This window comes from Corvus moneduloides, chromosome Z (genome assembly GCF_009650955.1).
Source record: "Corvus moneduloides isolate bCorMon1 chromosome Z, bCorMon1.pri, whole genome shotgun sequence".
NCBI lineage: Eukaryota > Metazoa > Chordata > Aves > Passeriformes > Corvidae > Corvus > Corvus moneduloides.
This window is the reverse complement of record NC_045511.1, coordinates 70,023,521-70,047,724: the sequence shown is the minus strand read 5'-3', so window position 1 is coordinate 70,047,724 and position 24,204 is coordinate 70,023,521. Positions and strand designations below refer to the sequence as shown.

The following is a 24,204-nucleotide window of genomic DNA, read 5'->3' as shown; positions in this document are numbered from 1 at the left end:
GCTAAATTCAGAATTAAGGACTAAATTGAGGGATCCTCCTGGTCTAAAAAAGGTGGACACTCGTAACAAGTCTTACGTTACCACACACGTTGAATAAAGCCATGATATTACAATAAAAATGCACTTGTTAGCACAAGTGTGTGCTCTAGTATTTCATTTTAGTTGCCTCTGTGAATATTACAGTGAAAATTTCTTCTTGAAAATGGTATTTTTCTTCCTATGAGTAATACAGTCTACTTGTGTGACTTGTTATGGAAATGGAACACATTGTGACTTAAGTCCACTGTAATTTTATCAAGCACAAAATGTAAACTTGTGTTCTGGTACATCTTGGATAATTATTTTTTGGACACTTAATTTCCCCTATAATTCCATTATATCAAAGAGATTTTTCAGGACTATTAAGAATGTTACACGTTTCTTAAATGTACCCGTGTTTATGTCCTGTAATGTTTCTGTCAAAACCCAAGAGCTTAGGAATGGTTGCCTGGAACCCAGCAGAGGTGTTATTCCTCTGTCTGTCCTGTCATTAAGGATTTCCAGAAGGTATTTTTCATTTTCCAGTTGCTCTAATATTGTAGGTTCCTCATGAAGTTGCCTATCTTCCTCTCCAATGACTGTCCAGACCCTTAGTTTTTCATTAAAATGGGCACGCAGAAGAAATTGGATTGCAAACCTTTGTTTCAAGATACAGCACAAGGGGGGGAAAAAGAATAATTAGACATTTTGTTCAGCATATTACATGTAATCAGCAGTGCACAGGAAAAATGGGTTATAAAAATCTACAGGGATGTCAATGCATAGAGGACTATTATAGACTAAAATGACTATGATGCCATTTTCATCAAAATAACTGTTCAGAAGAATACAAGTAATAACTATTAAGTTCTAAAACAGTTGAGAAACAATGCAGATAAAAACCATTTAGATGCTGCTGATGGGAATGTTTCTGTTCCAGGAGCAGGCATTGTGAAGACAACCTCTGAAATAGGAAAAAGAGGGAGGAATAGATGATGCAGCAATTTATTGCTTCATTTCCATCTTCATAGTCTACTGCTTTGATTCTTCTCAGAAAATGCTCATTGTCTACTATTGCCTTCTTTATCTCTTTCAAAATTGCTGGTACAGAAAACTTGCCCTGCTAGGAAAATAAAGGGCACACAGTAGCCTACCAAAATAAAACTCAAGATAAAAGTTTCCTAATGTGTCAGTAGATCTGTACAGTCCCTTGAGTCATATCTGGATGGCAGACAATAAGTTGGCAGTCGTGTTCAGCTACTGAATACAATTTTGTGGGGGTTGTTTTGTTACTTTTTATCTTTTGAGTTCCTTTTGCAAAAATTTAAAGTCCTTCATCTGAAAACTGAAAAGTGCTTTAGAAAGAGTAATTGAATGTCACTAATGCTGTGAGGTGGGAATAGTTGCTTATTTTATAGTTAAGAAGAACTGAGCAATATCCAAAACTGTGGATAGCAAGCAGAGCACCTGACATTATTGAGAAATCACTACTGCATCCAACTTGGAGTTTCTCTGGTTTGCCTGCACTGTTCAACTGTGGAGATGAAGATGGGCTTGCATTATATGAGGAACTGAGAGAAACTATTAGCATTGTAGTTAATATGGGTCCATTGGTGTTCATAATAGCTAAAATAATGTGAAGAAACAATTAAATCAAAGTAAAAAGGGGAAAGAAAACACAGAACACATGAAAGGGTCTTCTTCTGACCCTCTAATATTTTCCCAGTCTGTTACTAGGCACATATTATTTGTTGTACTCTCCACATATAGCAAAATTTGCATACGCATATCAAGAAAGTTCTGAAATATGTGTGTTTTGATTTGGGCACCACTGAAAAATTACATCAGGTGTTTGAAGGTTAGGGTAGTATCTTACAGTCCACAAAAACCCCAGTAATTTATCTTGTAGTTCCACTTCCCTCCCCTTTTTGTTGTGTTTAGGTAGTAGACTATTTTCATTGAATTTAACGTGCAGAGGAGATAAAATGGTCCTGTTCACTAATTAATTACTTGCTTTTATCACCTAAGAGTATTTTAACTGCACGATCCAGGGATGGAATATAAAATAACTAATTAGTTCAGTGAGGCAGTCTGTGCTGCTGATTTAGTAATGGGGAGTTCACTCTCGTTTTGATTTGCTTTGACTCACGGAATTCCATTCCAATGCTAGGTAGTAGTTGCTCTGTAGTTCCTTTGGAGTGTGGAGGGAGTGTAAGAATGTCCTTAGAGAAAGGTTTAGTAGGTTTACATCCTGACTGACAGATGTGAATCCAGGTGGTAACAACTCCCAGCACAGAGAAATTGCCTCCACTTCCTCCTTTAACTGGCTGTTGAATTTTTAGCAGAAGTCCTACAAACTCTCTCTTACAGTTTCAGCATATTCAAACCATATTAGAGATCCCTAGGAGATGTCCTGTTTGTATTTATAGGGGCTGCAGAGCAGTGCTTAAAAAGGTAATTTCCAAATTACATACTAGTTCTTACTTGTTAGTAGCTGGGGGGAAGGCACTTTGTTTCCAGCAGTACTAGGAACTTACGTAATATTGTTATTAAATAGTGAGAATCAGTTTTTCTTTTGCTAAGGAACTTCCTCTGTAGCACCTCAATGTAATTTGTGCCCAATTTGTAGATCTTTCACAATATAAATAAAGAATATTTTCTTGCTTACTGTGTTAAGGATAAATACTGATTTTGTGGAATTACTGCTTTAAATAACAAATGCTTTATGAGAAAAAAAGAAAATTCCAAACAGATACACCTAATTTTATGCAATTGTCTCTCTTTTTATTCAGGATGTTGGCTCTAGGGAACATTAGGGAGAAGGAAGAGAAAGCAAATAGACCATACTGGTTCTTCAGGGGGAAGAGGACAAATAGAATGTAGTTGATTTTGGTGCAGTTTTTTGTTTAGGGGTTGGTGTGTGGGGGTTTTGTCATTGTTTTTCAGGGGTTTATTGTTTACTTGTTTGATTTGGTTTGGTTTTTTAATGTCCATGTAGAAAGAGTCGTGATTTACTATAAATATTTAACACTGATGTTATCTTTAATATTGACTTCTCACAGTTAATTTTGGTCACCAGACCTCTGTATTTACATTTTCATGTTTCCCCTAACTCATGTTGTTTATCTTACATATGAGGTGAAACTCCATTGTGTGTATTTCATATGAAAGGTTAGGAAGTAAAGGGTCTTTATAAGCCCCTTAACACTATTATACTAGAACTCATATCTGTAGAAAATAGAAATTAATTAGAATCATGGAAACTGGAATAAAATGAATGTCATGATTTATTATTTTAAAGCAATGGGAGTAATAGTTGCTGATGCCATTTTGTTTCCAGATTCTGGCTATAAATTCTGTAATAAATCACATTGACCAAAAGCATCTTTGGTGTTTTCTCTTGTGTCTAGACTGAAAAATAAGAACATCCTTTTAAAGGAAGCTGTCAGACATAATAAGAAACAGTGAAGAATTTATTTGAAAAATACAGAAAAATCTTAACCAAACCCTCGGAATAATAGTAAAAAAAATCCGAAAAGTTGAGGTACCTATAGCTTTCAGTGTAACTGTTTTTAAAAATGCTTTTAAGCATGCAAATATGTATAAAAATCATCTGTAAAATTAAGCAACAAATCACTGAGGACATGAAACATGTACACTGACAGTAGAAATATTAACAAGATAATCTAATTTTGGGACACTTGTATGCCTGAGGAATGAAAGTATCACATCTAAAGTGTTTTCTAAATAAGTGTGGGAAAGCGCCTATAATATACATGAAGATGGAGAAAGGCAAATTTGTGTCGGAAGTAAATATATGAAGTGCTCACAAGACTTTATTAACACAAATGATGTATTGAAAGTAATACAGAGTCTTATAGCATCAAAAATGGGAGAGTTTTAGCTAAAAACAGAAAAAGGTATTAATACAGTGAGACTCATAATGTGCCAACATTTTATTTGCTCTTTGTAGCATTAATTTACATATATCCTGAACAGAGTGTCACAATCTTTACCAACTTCCACAAATACCAGTTGATTTTCATGGAAGTGTTTTAGTCAATTTTCAGTAGGGATGAAAAGCTTTTTCTCTAGATGATTCTGAATGAAAAAGAAAAGTCATAAATACAAAACTGACAAAAATTATGCAAACTGAGTGTAGTCTTTGTTTATAAGCACCATACTGTGCATATTATTTACAATCTGCTTCCCCTAATAATCAGACTTATGCAGGAGGAATAAACCTGAGGCAGCTCAGTATATAGGTTTTTCTTAAACTGACTCAAGATGTTCAAATACTAGGTCAGACTTCAGGTGGGGAGATGCCTGTGATTTCAGTTAACTGTAAATTTTCTTTGAGGTACAACCTCATTACTTTTTCCACTCCTTATGTGTATCAGTTGCAAAATCTAGACTATATTGAGTAAAACAATAAAAAAACTAATTACTGAAGTATGATTGGAACCTAAGCCATAAATTCTTGAGGTTCTGTGGCGATACTTATTGCACACTTGAGTATAAGCAATAACAATTTGATTTTGTTTTGCAGCTTACTTGCTTTAACCAATATAGCTGTATATAACAATACCACATGCTAACATCAAACTACATAACACAGTGCAGACTGAGCTATTTTATGCATTTGTGCACATCTTCATCTGGTGCCTGTGAGTTCAGATTTGTTTTTTAGTGGTTCATCTTCTCAAACCACAAGAATAACTTCATTTATATCACTCAAGCTCTAGAACTATAAATGTTCTTAGTGGCAGAAAAGTTGTGTGAGTCAAATATGTTAAAATTCTTAAATCAAGTTATAATATTTAGGGTGATACCTAGGCTCTGTCTACATATCGAATAACATAGCCCAGTATCAATATGGATGAGCTGATCAAAGTGGATGTATGAGCTTCAGCATCCTTAAATATGGCTCTAGACTTTTACTTTGGGTTAAATATAGTTCAGTCCTTTGTCATTAATGTCCCCATCATGGGTAATGTTAGAAGCTGTTTGCCACTGGTTCAGACCTTTCTTTCTGCATTAGCTGTAGAAAAAAATTCCATAGAAACAAAATTCTGTAGCTGTAGAAACAAATTTTGTGCAAATCATGGGCAGAATTCTAAGTTAGTTTCTTCCAAGAGCAATGTAGTTTGCATGCACCAAATTCATTCTTCAAAAACCAATGAATGTGCATTAAGTGCTCAGGGGATTCACTTCAAAACTATGCTACAGCTCCAATTCAAAACATCAAAGTTAATGTAGTTTTTCTGGAATATTCATGCAAGGCAAGCCATTTGTGGGCATATTAGCTATTTAAGCTAAACAAAAACACAGCAAGTTTAGTTTTAAAATATTTTGCCCATGATGCTCCTAATGGTATAGAATTAATCCCCTTGCTTAAACATATCTCCCCATTTAAAAATTTCTTCTATTTTATAATGATGGGAATAATACTATGTATTTTATTATGTTGTATTTTAATAAGCTGTAGAACACTGACATTTAATATACGTATAGTATGTTTATAATATATTATTTGTTGGGGTCTCCTCCCCTGCCATGGAGTCCTGGGAGATGGGCCCTGGGGGGGAGGCACGGGATTTCCCTGCCCCTGGTCAGTCCCATTTCCCATTGGTTGGTTTGTGTTCCCCGGGGTGGCCAAGGACCCTCGTTAATATACGTATAGTATGTTTATAATATATTATTAGCATCTAGAGAAGCCACAGTAGGTCTTCTGTCAAGTGTTACCGCATGATGTCTCCTAATCTAAAAAAGAAAAAGAAGTTTGAGATGAAGGGAGGGAGTTGACTTTCTGAGCTTCTCATCCATCACTGAAACAAAATTCCTTTTCTGTGCTGAGTAACTTTTAACTTTTAATAGAAACTCTAACAGGCAGAGAGAAGATGAAGCCATTTCTCAGGTTTCTCACTGAAACACATCCTGAACACATTTCAGGACATTTCTTCAAATTCTGTTTCATTTTACATAGGATCTGATTCATTAATCTGTGGTTTATTTCTGTGACCACTGAGGGCAGTTGTGATGAGTTAACTTTGCCTGGCTGCCAGACACCCATGCAGATACTTTCTCACTCCCCCTCTCAACAGGACAGGGAGGTAAATAAGACAGAAGAACTTGTAGGTCAAGATAAAGACAAGGAAATCACCTACCAATTGCCATCATAGCAAAACAGACTGAATTTGTTTTTAACGTGAATGTAATGTATTGCAAATTAAAATAAAGTTGGATGGTGAGAAATAAGACTGAAATACCTTTTCCCCTTCCCTTCTTCTGAGGCACTCCTTCACTCTGGAATCCTTCACCTCCTCCTCTGAAGTGTGAGTGGGAATGGAGATTCTGGTCAGTCCATAACAGCTCCTCTGTGCTTCTCCTTCCACCTCACACTCCTCCCCTGCTCCACTGTGGCTCCTCTCTGTGGACTGCAGGGGAATCTTGGAGCATTTCCAGCATCTCCTCCCCTAACTTTTTCATAGGATTATTTCTGACGTTTCTTCCCCTTCCCTCGCTTCTGTTTCCCGACAACTGCTGTGAAGTGTTTTTTTACCCTTTTGTAAATAAGCCTCTGAGAGGCACCACCATCTTGGCTGAGGGGCTCAGTCAGTTTGAATGATTTCCAAGTACTTTAAAACCTGTAAAAATGTCGGTGTTTATTTCTTTTTTTAATTAGAGACCTGGCTGCAAGGAACTGCTTGGTAGGTGAAAGCAACATTTTGAAAATAAGCGATTTTGGGATGTCCCGGCAAGAGGACGATGGTGTGTACTCATCATCAGGCCTAAAGCAGATTCCTATCAAGTGGACTGCTCCAGAAGCTCTGAACTATGGTAAGGACATAACTGGATTTTCTTGACCAAAAAAAAAAAAAAAAATCCAAAGTACAGTATAAAGCCTCAGAGCCACAATATTCGAGTGTATATACATACAATATTGCTTTTCCCCTGTTCAAAATAATTATGTTTAAAATAATTTTAATATTTCTGTCTGATTTATGTAAAAACCACAGTTTTGCCTTTGAAAAAGAATAAGGCAGCAACATCAGAATTGCTATTTTGCAGGAATAGCAGAGTGCTTTGGTTCTGTTGCTGACTCATTCTTGTGGATAGCCTTGTCAGTCATCTAAATTATGATCGTTAGCAAAATGAATAGCAAGTTCTGCATATTTATGGCCTCTCATTGAAAACAGTAGAAAATGTTAATGTACTAGAACACTGTGTTAGATAACTCATTGCATTGGTGAAAAATGTAGTCACTGTTTTTTTTGTTTTTTTTTTTAACTGCAGTTTTTATTTTCTTTTTTCTTTTACCTGCATTTTTGTGTATCACTAGGCTGTTGTATTGGGGATAAAAAGTCATTATATATCACTGAGGGAGGTGATCCACGCTACATGAATAATAGTTCCAGAATAGAAACAGAAGCTGCTGTACTTAGCCTTTTTTGCTTATATGAAACTAGAAAAATAAGTTCTTCTAGGTAAAGTGGGCTGTGAGGGAGCTGCACATTTAATAGATGATAGCATGTTTTGAATGTACTTCTCTCAACCAGTTCTTTAGTTGAGTACATAGAATAAAATATTTTTAAATTCTTCATTTGAAGTGTCTATAAATATTTCTGCCATCTCTTAAAGCCTTTTTTTGGAAATCATGCATTGGAAATCATAAGTTTGTGAGTTATGATTGATAGCAGAAAGCTTCCTCTCATTAGCACTTTTGCAGCAGCTAATGACATGACACAGTGAAGCAGATCTTCCCTTTAAAAGGCTGACAGTAAATTTAGTTACAGTAATTGATCCTGTATTACCAATTATTCTAAGAGATGTTAGTGTTGCCAGCATTCACAGCTTTGCCCTTTTGGGTGTTTGATCCACTGTAAAAGGTGTTTCGGGTTTTTATTTTTGTTATTTTGGAAATGCATACAGTGGTTTTGATATATTATGAAAACCTGTCCTTGTAACTGTATGTGGTCCAGTCGGCTATATTTAGCAAGAAACAGACTCTTGTGACAACACCTTCACTTTGTTCTGCTGAGTCTTTTTTTTCTGCACAGTACAGGAGAAGAGGGGATTGTTGATTAACATCTACTTATTTTGTGTTTCCTAAAGCACATCCATATTCAAGCAGCTATAAGTCGTTTTCTGTAGTGTCTGAGAAATAAGCTCTCTCAAACATCTGTTAATATGTTCAGCAGTCTTAATACTCAACTTTCAAAATGTTATAAAAGGTTTCTGTGTATTTTTGAAGGATATTTTTTTCCACTCCCTTTAAAGAGATGAGTCAAACTAACTGGATTATGTTTTATTGTTTTCCATTCTAATAATAAGGTTGTAAGAATTGCATTGATTTGTGTGGGTAAGACTGGAGGTATGTAAGATATCAAAATGAAATAAAACTAAACCTGCAGTATTTCAAAACTAGCTGGTAACCACTAGCCCTGTCAGTCTTTAATATCAAGATTCAAAGGTTGGACGAAAATGAGGAATAGGATCATCTGGCCATTACATGAGTTCTAATGTGCTTAAGAAGCTACAAAGAAGTTCTGGTTTAGTCTCTGCTGAAGTCACTGTGTGTAACAAATTAAGAGTAGTCACTAAAGTATTTTAAATTAAGAAAAAACACAAGTTGTGAAGGCTATAAACCAGATGAGAGCAAGTGGAGTGGTTAGGGCATTGTGTCAGAAGTTGTAAGCAAAATTCAGATGGCACTGGCGTTTTTGAGCAATGGAACCTTTGGTTCTGTGGGTATTGTTCAGTGCCATTCCACACCATTGTGGTGACTTGGGAGGACGAACCCCATCACTCCAAATGTCCCCCCTTTCCTCCTTCTTCCCCCACACTTTATACACTGAGCCTGATGTCACAAGATCTGGAATATCCCTTTGGGCAGTTGGGGTCACCTGTTCCAGCTGTGTCCCCTCCCAGTCTCCCAGGCAGCCCCAGTGTCCTCACCAGCATGGCCATGTGAAAAGCAGGAAAGGCCTGGGCTCTGTGCAATCCCTGCTCAGCAACAATAAAAACATCTTTGTGTTATCAACTCTGTATTCAGAACAAATCCAGAACACATCCCTGTACCTGACACTGAATAAAATTAATTCCATCCCACCAAAACCAGCACATATTAGGAGAAGTATAGGGTATTTTTACTTCCCAATCTTTCAAAATTAAAACACGTCTAGTACATGTATTTTATCACTACAACATTGTGAGTTATTTGTGATGTTAATAGTAATGTGGGGAGGACTTGGGGTTTTTTTCTAAACAGATCTTTTTTTTCTCCCCTCAGATAACATAATAGCAGAAAATATAATTAACTGTACAGAGCTGTACTTTCTTTAAAACAAACAGCTAATCACCTATCTTGTATCTGCTGAATGCTTTCAGTGAAAAGTGTTAAATTACTGGATGCCAAACTGTGGGGAGTTGATACACAGACAAGAAAACTAATCTTACTCCAAAGAGCATCGTGAATATCCATAATTGCCAACTATGAGGCATGCAAGCTAACACAGCACAGCTGGAAGTGATATTTAGTCTAAGAGTAAACTGAATTTTCTGACGTCAGAACAGTTGTCACTGTCATCAACTGTCACTATAATTTACATGTATTTTCCTTTTTTTCTTAGTCAGAAGTGGCTTAGTTTGGTTTGTTTGATGATTAGAGGTAAACAAACAATGCATTCACAAGTGATGTTTTTAAAGAATAAAGACACATAAATACAAAGTAATAGTATGGAACAAAGAAGAACGGTCATGAGAAACGTTGAAAGTAATGTCGAAAATGGATTTTTAAGGTAACATTTTCACTGTTTTTCCTGCAAAAGGCTAGGAGTCTTAACTTTCTGATGTGAATCTATCAGGGACAATAGAAATATCTCCTCCAAAATGACTCCTTTTACTGTAATAGAAAGCTATCGTTACACAAAGAGGCTTAGAATTCAATTATTTATCAATTATCTATTTTGCTATCTCTGAAGCATAGTTGGAGGCAATGGAACCTTTTTTTTTTTTTTTCTTAAATTGGTTGGGTGCATCAGTTCTTCAGGGTCCAGCCATACTTTGATTTTCAGAGATCAGTTTCTCAAAGCATAAGAACCAGGCCTGCTTCACGTTTACAAACAGTGTTGGTGGTAGCTCCTCTCAGAATAAACACTGCCATCCTAAAATAGAGAACGGGGAAAGGTGATTTTTTTAAAGAATATTTTAAATTGAGAGTGCTTGTAAATGAGAGGGGAAGTCCTGACATTTTTCTGTCCTTTTATATTGAAAGAGAAATGTTTTTGTATGTTAAGAAGGAAAGAAATTCTTAACTTGCATGAGTGGTGTGGCATGGTCTGTGTATAATAGTAACACCTAAGGTTAGCTTCTGTTGTTCCAAGGTATTGGCTTTAATATGATTTGTTCAGTCTTTGAAATACTGGAGACTGTGTAGTCTGTAGAATGTATTAGAAGCTGCAGCTTTGTTTTGCCTGAAGCTTGCCTATATAACACTTTTACCTTTACAGGAAATCTTTGGCCATAATTATCTGAAATATTTTTTTTTTTTATGTTAAGCTGAGGGTTTGCTTTCCTTTTCTTAGGGAGATACACATCTGAGAGTGATGTATGGAGCTTTGGAATCCTTTTGTGGGAGACCTTTAGTTTAGGAGTATGCCCATACCCTGGAATGACCAACCAACAAGCACGAGAGCAAGTTGAGAAAGGTAATTATTCATAGGGTGCGAAAGAAATGCTGGATAAATTGTAAGGATACAGTATAAAATAGCAAAGAAATAACATACGAGCTTTGTAGCAACTTTAGCAAAAATAATACAATGTTTTCTAAGAGGCTGAATCTAGCTCTGTGGGAGGAGTAGGGTGGTATTTAGGCCTTTTGAAAAAAAAAAGGAATACATTGACCGTTAACTTAAAGGTTGGAAGACAGCATGCTGACTTTCGTTGTTGCAGAACTAACAGGTGAGATGGAAAGGAGAGATTTACTGCTGTGCAAAGCAGAAGCTTGAACAGAATGAATTATTTAAGATTATGCTAATGCAGGTATAAATATTCTAAACTGCCAGAAAAAAAATCTGTATCATTCCATCTTCTTTATTAAATCATTTCATAGAAGGATTTAGCAATTATAGTGGAGAATGGTAAGCTAGGTGAGCATTACAAGCTGCATTTCTCTTTTACAAAATAATCGAAAGGCTTTTACTTAAAATAGCGAATAACTGTAAGCAGGATTCCAGGACTTTTGATTTATTTTCATCGTCTTTAGTGGCATTTCAGAACTGTTCCTTCCCTACATAGTACTACTGTATAATTTATAAATTGGTTCTAAGCTAGTAAAACTTCTAAATTATTTAAAACAAAACAAACAACAAGCAAACAAAAAAGCCCTGGTTTGCTGATTTACACGCATTGTCAGTGTTTGTTATAGTTTTATAAGCACTCTAGGTGATATTAAAGTTTCTCCTTAAAGGCCAAATCAAGTCCTAGAGTCCAAACCATTCTTGTTTGAAGTTACATGCATTCATCCCATTCCTAGAGCAGATGCATGCAGTATAAAAAAAGCAAAATTATTTCTCAGATTTACCTGTTTTAAGAGGTCGGTGTCACTGCGCTATTCTCTAGAAAGAGAGATACAGAGACCTGTGCAGTGGGTCTGGAGTCACAGAGCTGCATTTAGCTGTAGAGTCCTGTGTGCCAATGCACATCACTGTGCACTGCCTGTCATTTGCTCAGAGCTACATGTGGTAGACAATTCGTGGAATCACAGAGTCAAAGAATGGCTGAGGTGTGCAGGGACCTCTGAATGTCATCTGATCCAACCACCCAGCTCAAGAAGGATCACACCTTTTTGAGATAAGCTTTTGCTTATCTCAATGAATGAAGATGCCACCACCTCTCTGGGCAACCTGTACTCAGTCACCCTTGCAAGGAAAAGGTGTTTCCTGATGCTCAGGAGGAATTTCCCATGTTTCAGTGGGTGCTCATCACCTGTGTGTCCTGCCACTGGGCATGGGAAGAGCCTGGACCCCGTCCTCTTTGCACCCTCCCTGCAGGTGTTTTTATACTTGCTGAGATCCTCCTGAGCTTTCTCCTCTCCGGGATGAGCTGCTTCAGCTCACTCAGCATTTCCTCATAGGAGAGATGCTTTGGTGTCTCCATCATCTTGGTGACCCTTCATGAGACTGTCTCCATTGTGCCTGTGTCCGTCTTGTACTGGGGAGCCCAGAACTGGACCCAGCACTCCAGATGTGCCTCAGCCAATACTGAACAGAGGAGGCAGATGATCTCCCTCAAACTGCTGCAACATTCCTTCTAGTGCAGCCCAATCTGCCATTAGCATTCTTTGCTGGAAGAGCTCATTGCTGATGCATGTTCAACCCTTGGTGCTCACCAGGAGCCCCAGGGCCTTTCCTGACAAACTGCTTCCCAGCTGTGCATTCCCAGCCCGTGCTGGTGTCTGGGGTTGTTCCTCCCTGGCTGCAGGACTTGGCTCTTCCCATGCTGAACTGCTTGAGGTTCCTGTCAGCCCCTTTCTCCAGCCTGTCGGGGTCCCTCTGGATGGCACCACGACCCTCTGGTGTATCAACCCCTCCTCACAGCTCAGTGTCACCAGCAACCTCGCTGGGAGCGCAGCTGCCCCATGATCCGGAGCATTAATGGTGATGATGTGACACAGGATTGGACCCAGTACTGACCCTGGAGCTTCACTCAGACTTTGTACCACTCATCACCTCCCGTCAGGGCTCACTGTTCAGCCGGTTTTCAATCCACCTCCCTGTCTGGTAATCCATCCCATAATTCAAAGGCGTCTTTGTGAGGATTTTACAGTGAAATCCCCTCATATACCAGGCCACTCATCTCACTGAAGAAGTTTCTCATATTGGTCAAGCATGACTTGCTCTTAGTGAATCCATGCTGACTTTCTACATGCTTATTCCTGATGACTTTCTCGTCCTTGAGGTGCCTGGAAATTGTTTCCAGCATCAGCTGCTCCGTCACCTTCAAGGTGATGTTGACCAGCCCTGGGTGCTCTGACTTGAAGATAGGAGTGACATTTGCTGTACTCCTGTCCTCAGGTACTTCTCCCAGTAGTCACAATGATGTATGAAAGATTATTGGGAATTGTGTGGCAGTGACATCAGGCTGTTCTCTCAGTACTCACGGGTGCATCAGGGCCCGTGAACTTAAATAAGTCCAGTGTGCTTGAGTATTCCCTGATCAGGTCCTCTTCCACCAAGGGTACATCTTCCTCATTCCAGCCTTTCCCACTGATCCCTGGAGCCCGGGATTCCTGAAGGCTGGTCTTGCTAGTAGAGGCTGAGACTGAGAAAGCATTCAGTATCTCAGCCTTCTCCATTTCCTGTGTTGCTGAGTTGCTCAGTGCCTCATTCAGCAGTGGGCACACATTTTTTCGAGCCTTCCTTTAGTCCCCTGTGTACCTAGAGAAGCCCTGCTCGTTGTCTTTGATACCCCTGACCAGATTCAATCCCATCTGGGCTTTGTCTTTCTTAGCTTCATCCCTGGAGGCTCAGACAGAGTTTCTGTATTCCTCCCATTACCTGATTTTGTGTTTGATTTTGTCCAGGAGCTCCTTGTTCATACATAGAATCCTCCTGGCGTTTTTCCCAACTTCCTACTTGTTGGGAAATTGTCTTCATTGATATGAGTACACCTCTGTGGTCCAGGGTATTGATGACATGCCTGAATATCCACTTACCTGTGACTTTTGAATGATTAGCTGCTAATTTACTTAACTGATTGTCCATTTTCCTGCTCACTGCCAAGTCAGAGAACTCCTTTGGCTGATGGCAGCAGAGAGGTGTGGAAGTCACTGCCTATCTAAGCAAACCAGAAGAGAAAGAGAGTTGAGATAAGATGGAAAGATACAAAAGTTAAGAAAACAGAGGAAGGAAAAATTACTGAAGTGCAAATGGGGAGGGACTTCTTTAAGGAGCCAAAAAAGGGAAGAAACGTGAGAATAAAAGTTGGTACATCTTCAAAAAGAGCAAAGAAATTTACTCCCATCTTAATTTTTGTTACCAATTTTCTTACTGCAGCGAGGAAAGGTAACAACTGAAAACCAGAGGGTAGCAACTTCCTAAGATGCAGGAAACAAATCTGTGCATGTTGCTGCTATTAGGGATGAGGAGCAAACTGACCATTTAGCATGCCCAACTTAAATATCACTGGTACCAGAGCTTTAATTAGTTTATAATTATCTCTCATCTATAGGTTATGTATTGAAGATGTTCCTCACATTGCCTTGAAGGTCTTTTTTAATGAAATGGTCTTTAACTTTGCTCTTTTTAGATTTGTCAATATGCATAAGTTTTCAGTACTAAAAGTTTTCCCTACTTATTCTGTGTACCAGGCTACCGAATGTCTGCACCACAAAAATGTCCGGAAGAAATACATAAAATAATGCAGAGATGCTGGGACTACAAACCAGAAAACCGGCCAAAATTCAGTGAGATTCAGAAAGAGCTGTCTTCAATCAAAAAGAAAGTGACATAGTGATGAAGAAGTGCCAAACTCAATGTCTGGGACTTTATTTTCCAGTGAAGTAATTTTTTCCCTCAAACACTATGCATTTATACAGCATTATTTGCAATATTCTTCTAGGATTACTTTGAAATTAAGTGGTGTACCATCTTGAATGGTGTCTACACCTGCATTAAAGATATATACTGCGAAATGCTATATATCTATTCACAGTAGTACTGTAATTTAGGTTACATGTACATAGGAAAGCACATACTACAAATTTAAGGGACAGTGGCTTCTATCTGTTTTACAGCAAATAACTGCTAGTGAACATTTTTCAGAGGTATTCTACTTTAAGCTGTGCTCTCACTCTGCTATCCCTGTCCTGTATGTCAACATATTAATTTAATGTGGGGATTGTCATACATGTTGACCTTAAAACTGAAGACTGTTTTAACAAGTATTTCAACTAGAAGTTTGGGGTTTTTTTTAATTCTTTCTGCAACTGATATATTTAGGTGATACTTTGTTTTAAACATGAAAGTCAGTCAGATTCTGGATGCAAACATGCTTACTGAATGGAAAAATCCAGATTTTTTTTTTGTAGCTGAATTATTTGTGCATTTATTGAAATACTTCTGATTTTTTATGTGATCTACTTAAATCATGCCCTTTTTTTATGCCTGCAGAATTCAGTAATAATTTCTTTTACAGTGACCTATGTTTATTAGAAAAAAAGACCAATATAAAGTCTTGACTGCACATGCTGAGAAATACTGCAAACTATCTGCCTTCCAAAGAATACCTAAAAGTAGTAGGCCAAGAAAAAAAGGTTTATTAATGATTGCCGCAGATAACAAATATCATTGATCTTAGAGGAGCTAAAGGATGTATTGCTATATTTGCTTTTGATCCTGTTTTTTTCCTGAATTGGTAAAAATTCTCAGAATGCAGCTGGAGCATGCAAAAGTTTATTCTGAACAAAAGAACATTCCATGCATAGTGTCCGAAGGAAAATGCTACTTCTGTGTGGCATGAGGAAGTTGTTCAAACAACCAAAAGGAAAGAAGTATGTTTAAAGCCTCTGACAGGGAACAGCAGAGTAGAAATACTAACCTATTTTTCTTAGATAATTGCAATCAAATATCAAAAGACTGGGGATAAACAAGGTTTAAATGTACCAAGAATATAAACCTTGTGTTTGTATATATATACATATAAATATATATTAAAAAAAAAAAAGCCAGAAAGAATAAAAACTTACTAGATAGGGGCAGGAGGAAATGCACCATTTGTTACTTTGACTCTGGGTCCTCTTTGCAGCTGGAATTGTTTTCTAGGGCTCTACATAGAAATAGGAACAAGTTACAGTATCCCTGTCTGAGTTCCAGCATTAAGGTGCTTAAAATATTTCTAGCAATTTACTAAAATGTTCAGATCAAGGGATACCAGTTGCTGCTAATGCAAGTAAGAAACAGGGATTGTAAGTAACACAGCATCTGGAATGTTAATTAGCCTTATATTTTAGTGTTACAGTGGGATTGAGATGTAGTTAAGTCAGTGGCTACATTACATTTTTATTTCTGTTAGAGTGGCTTTTCTATTGTCCACAACATCTTTTGCTCTCTAAAGTATATTTGCCGTAGTGCTGAGTGGTGGTTTAGGGCTATGTGTGACCAAAATAAGTGTAGACTAGAAGAATTTGTCTGTTACATAGGAATTAGTGTCCAGCTACAACAGTGAATGGTTGTGTGGGGGCACATCACCTGTATTTGGGAGGTACTGTCAATATCCAGGTGTAAGGAATGGTGAGTGCTTCTTGCATTTTGTTAAGTGATTTTTTTCTTGGAGATAAGGAAGCATATATATACACATACCCATGAAAGTGTAGTGCTTGGAAAACTTGGTGGCATAAATGAAAACTTCATTATAAGTGTACTGGATATATTTACTTAGTTCTGTACTTCAAGCAGCCCAGAGATATTTTTCAAGAGCAATAGGAAACATTCTTGTTAGTTTGTATGCTTCTAAGTAGCACACAGAGTCTGTGCCTTAATTTGCTAGTATGCTAATGCAAGTGCAAGTGTACTAAGATTTAAGGAATGTTTCACAGTCATTTGGGAAAATCCAAGATTCATCCAACTGCGTTTCCTTATGTATGCATCCCTAAAGTCTGCAAGTAAGGATAACAGTGTCAGCATTCATAGCTTTTTTGGAGAGTTAATATTCTTCTGTTAGAGAGGTGGACTATTTCTTTGCCATATGCCCTCTTGACAGCAAAGAAATACTGCTTTATTCTGATAAAATAAAATACTGTTTTATTTGTCATAGATTAACCAAGCACCATCCAGACTCTTGCAGAAGGATACAAACAGTACTAACATTTTTTTCTGAAATAGTTAACCTCCACAAATATGTACCACAGTTCTATTTAAAGTCTTTTTAAAACAGGGGATTTCTACAGCTTTCGGAAAATCTGTTACTGTTCCTGATGTAGGCATCAGTTCAGTTCAAAACTAGTAATACTTTGGGAGAATACCAGAATGGCTTTATAGGTATAGAATAAATGTCAACACAGGTACATGTCTTTTAAATTATTTAAACTTTTCATGTCATTAATTTAACAGTTTGTGGCAGAACTTGTTCATCGTGTCTGACTTGCAATTGCTGAAAGTATTCAACTTAGGAAGTGGAATCCATACCTATAGATACTGTAGGCTTCTCACAGGAGCATTCACAACCAAGCCTGCCATACCATGAAATTTGAAAGAAAGACATGGCACTCAAGGAGCAAAGCTGCAATATCTTCTCTGCATGGCCTTTTGATGACTTAATCTTGTCAGGTTAATCTTACCAGGTTAGCCAGATCCTGGTCATTTGGCTGATGTACCATGTTTGCCATAGAGAACTTAACAAAGAAGTTAAAATTAAGTCTCTTTTGCAAGTATGGATTTCAGGTTAGGTTGTTACACTGGCACCCCGAGGGAAACCTGAATTATTTTACACTGTTAAACATGGGAAACTCTAAATACTGTTATCCTCAGCTTGTAACATGAGATGGAATTCAACCGGTTATCTCTTAATTTCATGTTTTTCCTAGGAATTGCATTCATTATTTTAAGAAAATTGCTTTGACAGCAAAAAAAGCATCTTTAGTTTGTTTTTAGTAGAAAATAATCACATACTAGCTTCCAAGTCCAGTCATCAGTGAAATCATAAGGTTTCCTAAGCTTCTTTATTTTATGGAATGTAAAATAGTGAAAAGTATCTTATCTGAAAACAAACCTTGCTTCAGCAAAAGGTGGTGTTGTAGAGTTAGCATCCCACTAAGGCATTATCTTTGAAATGTGCATTTTCTTTAGTTTCTGTGAAAACCAGTAAATTAGCTTCTCATTTATCAACTACAGTTAAATTGCATTTCTTCTTAACAACAATATGCCTTTTTGCAGAGTTGCCCAAAACTTTTTTGGAAATTGTTATTGAGGAGTGCATCACCAGAAGGCCATCAGTAAGAACTGCAGCTGGTAAAGCCCATTCTTAGTGACAGGAAAGACAAAACAGGTTAAGGAAATATTAGATTATTCATACTTAAGTACTTTTTCATCCATGTCTTTGACCACCTGTTAGGCTTACTTTAATCCTACAAGCACATCATTAAAACTCACTATGAAGTTACCCATTTTTTACCTCTTTATAACTATTTTGTTACCCTTTTTGCAGCCATTGTAAAGATAATAAAAAAAAGAAGAAAACCCCACATTTTTCCAAGGTTATGGAGTAACCAAGTCTCAGAAGCATTTAAAAATGTCTCCCCTCCAATTTTCCCAGATGTGCTGCTGCACAAATATTAACAGTGATTAAATACTGGCCCTGTTTCCAGTATTTTTGCTGTTATATCCTCTAAATGTCAGTGCTACTCACAGACGTGAGAGAGTGCAATATTTTAAGACCTAACCTAGTGTGTAAATAGTGTCATCAAACATGGTATTCAAAAGCAACAGTTCTGAAAATAATTGATTGTCACAAACAATAACTCATTATAAACATTAAATAAAGGGGAAGAAGCTGAAAGAGTCCACTTTCTGTAACAGCTGCCCTGTTTGTAGGCAGTAGAAATATTTGTTAGCCAGTGCACTTGGATTTGTAACATTTTTATGGCTAAGCATTAAGTAGTTTGCAGTTCAAGGAAGAGTTTACCAATTAATTTTTTTTCCCCCTAAACCACAAAAGGACTTCAGATATTGTTGGAAGCATTCTTCCTAGGCAGGTCAGGGAACAATACCCCTGCTAGCAGCGAAGTTATGCATTTTTTCTTCTTAGAATGGTTTTCATGCAGTCCTTCACTTCCAGCAATTACTTCAATTAGTAATTAGAAGGTAAAGGGCAAGTCCAGTATTCCTGAAGTTCCAAACAACCATGAGTTTTTAAGAGATCTGGTAAATTTGAAATATCAGCTCAATTAAAAATGCTTTCTTCCAGTTTCCTTCTGCAGATTTACTGAAAAACAAAACAAAAAAGCAGTCCTTAATCATTAGTAACAACTTACTAGGAAAGTGAATCAAACTGAGGAGCCTATCAAGATTTTTTAAGAGTTGCTCTTCCCTGGGGTAGCTTAAGTTTAAAGGTGGAAAGCTTCCCATTATAAATAAAGTTTAAAGGTGGAAAGCTCCAAGTTGAAATGGAAGAATCCTTTCAGTTGCCACATTATGAACAGTCAAGTATTGCTACCACTTCTGTACTCAAAGTGGTACTGAATTGCGATTTCCAGCTCCTACATGCATTGCAGAATTGCCTATTAGTATGTTATTAATACCCGACTTTACTTTTAGATCAAAGAAGGGAAGATTCTCTCATTGAAAAGTCCAGCAAGATCTGCCTGGTAGCTCCAACATTTTTGTGTATTTTCACATTCACTTAGCAGAGTCATTGTGTTCATTATAATAAGTACCAAATAGAATAGGAGCTGGAAGCTTCTGACTTTAAATTTTCACAGCTTTAACCCTAGAATCCAACTTGATTTTGCTTCTCTGTCAAATAAGCAAAAGCAATTTCTGTATTTCAGCCTTACAACTACTCTATAAAACAGAAAGATGTGTTTACTGTTCTCTCCCAGGAATGCTACCTCCACCAACAACCCTTAGTTACCATTATGTCCCCTTCTCTTTGATACAAAATTTCAACTGGAACATATGTCCAGGTATAGAACTTGGATGTTAACTCAAGAGTTGTTTCTTTTTCAGGCAGTTGTATATTATTGGCTGTATTATGGTTTCAGAGCACCATTTTCTCAGGCATCATCTAGGCAGGAATTAAATTAGAATTTTCAGATGGTTTAGTTGGGGGGGTGGTTTGTGAGATAAAAGACTAATCAGGTCACTAGCTACAAGCATTGTTGTTTTGCAGCTGTTTGAGATTGTAGTTATGGGAGGGTAGTTCATTTAGAGAGCTCAGATCCATATGCCTTCTCCAAATGAAAAACTGTTAGGCATACTTACAAAAAATGGATAAATAAAACCCTCAGATAGAGTTGACTGAGGTCATAAATTGAAAACATAGAAGAGCCATGAACTAGATTCTTTCTTCCTCCATCTCCCAGAATGAAATGCTTTGTAAATACAACTTGAGTTAATTGGTTTTGTGTTTATAGATAAATACATCCTCTGAACCAGTATGATAACCTAGGATTCACATTGAGCAGAGAATGCTTGGAAAAAATCCTGAATTACTACTATTTGGAACCATCATCTAGTTTTAGAAATGAAAGTGTTTGTAGATAAGTACTTAATTTAAGTTTTAATACAGTAGGCAAGCCAGCCATTGAAACTTTTCATCAATATAAGGCAATTAGGCTTTTTAAAAGAAAAATCAGATCAGTGATTCCTTCTACATTACAGATGTTGAAAGTATGAGCCAGAACTTTCCATTACTAAAAAAAAGATGCACAGTACTCTTTTCAGTCAGCTCAGTCTTTCTCAACATATGAAGAATTCCATAATTGTTAATGCAAGTAGCAATGTAAAATTCTTGGATTACTGATATGTTAATGACTTAACTCTGAGCTGTTGGCTCAATTCTCAAAGAATCTTTCTGCTCTCTAAAGAGGGCTGCAGTAAGCTTACACTTCCAGCTGAGCTCTGCTGTAATAATCTGTACTGTTGCATCTCCCAAATACTTCCTAATTCTGAAGGCTCCGTGTACCACAGGTGGCGCCCTTTCACTTACCAAAAAATGTTATTCTGGTGACAGAAAAGTCCAAATACACTCCTGCTTTTGTTCAACTCAGAAATACTGTAGTGATGTTACACCTAGGGCAATGTGTTTGTATGAAAATGGAAGTAACTGTGAATCAAGGTGAAGCACATTGTTCAAATCACATTTTTAATGAAGTTGCATATCCTAGCTATATTATGAGTTGTCCACATCATAAAATACATCAGAGAAACCACATTCTTGACTGCCTAGTGTACAGTGCAGAACATCCTGCTCCACACAGGGCGAATTATAAAGCTAAATACGCTCCTTGACATTTTGCTATCAGGCCAAATTAGAACAGTGTCTTCAAAATCAACAGCAGTGACTTAATTCCACCTAAGCCTTGTTGTGAATTTCCTTCTTCTTAACAGACCTTTTCAGATAGTGTTAATTCTCATCATTTTGCTTTCAAAATTTTGAATTCACTGTGTCATGCAACATTTACTTATAGTGGTAATTATACACCCCCCCCCCAGTATGAAGTGCTGAGACCTCCAATTCCAGAAGGTATGCATTATTGTTGTGTACAGGGAACTGATCTTGCACTGGGTCTAAATTGATACGGCTTAACATGTCTGTTTCCATGGTTAATTGTACCATTACCCGTAAATCACAAGCTAACTTGTTTTTCCACCAAGCTTCCCACCTAATTTTCACTAAAACGCTGAAAACGTGATAGGGAAAACCCCATGATATAGGCTCATCACACAGGACACAAAAGGCAGGCAGACTCCTATAGAGAAATTTTGGGGCGTGAAAGCCAACATTAAAACACCCGCCTTGTACCTTCTGTTAAAGGACTGAATAGTTACATACGTGTTCAAGTGACTTTTGGGGATGAAATTTGGGCTGGGGTTGTAGGACTGCTGTTTTTAAAACTGCATGTGTTGCTTTTCCTATGTGTAACTGTTGGCAGCTGGAGACGGAGCAGGGGTGTTGGGGAAGGTGGGAAATTCACACCACTGACCTGCCGTCAGAAGCAAGAATTGACACCAGCTGCCTTGAGTGGGCACAGATACCATTTGCAGATGTCTTTAGGTATCTACTCAAGTCTCAATTTTGTGCCAAAATATGCACCAGCAAGTCTAATATCAGGTAAAGCACCTTTTATGCTCTTTGTTGTTTAAAAATAATATATTTGTGGAACAGATCGATAATACATAACACTGGAAATGGGTGCTTCTTCCCTAAGTATACATGTAAAATAAAATAAAAAAGAAAAGAAACAACATTTGTGAGTTTATCTGGCTTTTAATTAAGTTTGAAAATGATAAGTATGTTATACAGTTGCCAGTTGTTGGTCCTTTATAATTTTAAATAGATCTGCATTTTAACTTTATTTATTTGCCAATTTTTATATACTTTAAAGTTACACTTTAGAACTCAAGCTAACTTTTTATTTTCCTGGGCTGTTATATAACAGATTTTCAGTTTTCTCGTAAACTGCAGACCTTTTTTAAACAGTCCTGTGTCTTCTCCTTTGGACTAGTTACCACTAATGAGTCTGCAGTCCCCTTTTTACTGTACTCTTCCAATAAATGTAAAATGTTTGTATCAAGCTGTCTCATTTTATTTGATATTTACAAGTTGTTTTTCTCATTTGCTTCTGTAATCAAGTGGAAGACCAACTCTAGTAACATAGGAATAGACAAAATCCATAATTCTCTATTTCACACAGTGGGGGATCCCCAATTTTATTTGATTCTTTTGGAAATTTCTGGTGATAATATCTGTATGATCCTCCCAGTTTTGCATTACTTTTGTTTATTGTTTGCATGTCAGAAGATATTGAAGCAAGGAGTAACCTTGGACAGAAGGGAAAGGAAATGTGAAACGGGCTGAGAACTTTGTTATGAGAACATTATTATGCCTTAAAAAATATAAACTAACATTTTGAGATCTTGTGGGTAACATAAAGTATGAATACCTCTATTTGAAGAACTTCTTCCACTACCTAGCACTCCCTGCTGCAGATGCACCTTCTCTGAAGGCCCAAAACCAGGTAGAAAGACAGGATTTTGGGTACCTGCACCTTACATGGTGTTGTTAAGCACTCTGCACACTGGTACAGCACTGTGATTTGCAAGACTTGGTGCCTGACTGAAGAAGGAGTTTATAGCAAAGAAAGCAATTTACAGCTCAGGTTCCTAAGTGGGACTGAGGTACCTGTGTCGATTTTTTCCTAACAGAATACAGTTGTTCCCTTTTACAAACTCTTTGAGGCGTTTTCCCCGCCATCTCCCAATAATCATGAATGGATGAGGTGTAAGTCCAAAGCTTGTCCCCTGAATTTCCCCAGTGTGTGTTGGAACAGAAGACAGCACAGTATGGGATTGCACACAGGTCTGGTACAATTCTGCTGAGGCTAATTTATTAGCAGGATAATTTTAGAAAAGGTTACTGCAGCTAAATCTGTTCCGCTCAGTGATGCCCGGCCTCCAAATAACAGAGATATGTTGTTTGAAAACCTGCGACTGCCCAACACTGAGCAGCACGGGGTCATCAGGTTTCCTGCTTTGAAGTGTCACAGCAGTGAAGTAGGAATGAGGCTACTGAAAGGAACCTTGAAGGAGATCAGGGCCTTTGTACAGTCCTACATTTTCTGCAGTTTAGAAGTACAGATAAAAGATTTGCTGTTGAAAGGATTTAGTTGATTAAGACTTCTCACAAGGTCCCAAAGGACACTGGTGCACAAGGACCACTTTAAATGGCAGATCACAGCATTTCCATATTCTTGAGATGCCCAGTTTAGCCATGCAGGCACATCTTACCCTATCAAACTTCATGGCCTGCAGTAACAAAATGCTCCAAGTTAGATATTCCCTAATTCCCAGGTGACCTAACGCTTCACTTCATATTTCAGCTTGAGTTCGTCACTTGGGACTTTTATGCCTTGCTGACTTGTGAGCCCTAACCTTGCAGGCACTGTACAGCTGGCAAAACTACACACAGAAGACATTTGGGCACAGAAGTTTTGAATCTGGATAGCAGTGCTTGTTTGGGGCTTTTTTCTAGACAGCCAGCATTTGCATGTCAAAGCTGGATTTGTTCTTTCTCTCTGCAAATGGCAGACATGCCTCCCGCCCTTTTAGACCCAAATACTGTGCATGCAAAGATGTTTTGATACCTGGGTACAAATCTTCTCTTGATGTTTGGCAGAAATATTTTTGTTAAATGAGGGAGAGACTAATCTTGCTCAGAGACACAGAAGAGGCTCACATCTGAGGACTCCAAGCCAAGGAGTATGTGCCTGCCTTCAGCCTGATGATGTGGGAAATTTGTGGAAAAGCAGGGAGGGGGAGAGTTGTTTTGGGGAGTGAGTTTTTTCTTTTTCAACATACTCAATTTAGAGGCACACTGGGTCTGCTGATTTCCATAAATGTTGTCCTGGGTCCCTGTGTTTCCAACAGCTCCACATTCTAGAAGCTTAACTTGGCCAAGGACCATAGA

At 37.6% G+C, this 24,204-nt stretch overlaps 1 protein-coding gene across 6 annotated transcripts in view; it reads left to right on the top strand.

Moving 5' to 3' along the window:
* The window catches only part of FER (FER tyrosine kinase), a 170,206-nt gene extending 147,894 nt beyond the window's left edge, over positions 1-22,312 (top strand). For all 6 annotated transcript variants that reach the window (XM_032097494.1, XM_032097495.1, XM_032097493.1 and 3 more), the window contains 3 exons: positions 6,704-6,858; positions 10,605-10,727; positions 14,390-22,312. In XM_032097494.1, the coding sequence (XP_031953385.1) occupies positions 6,704-6,858; positions 10,605-10,727; positions 14,390-14,532 (421 nt within the window). In that variant the 3' untranslated portion in view covers positions 14,533-22,312. The remainder of the gene's footprint in view (positions 1-6,703; positions 6,859-10,604; positions 10,728-14,389) is intronic.
* Positions 22,313-24,204: the final 1,892 nt, after the last annotated feature.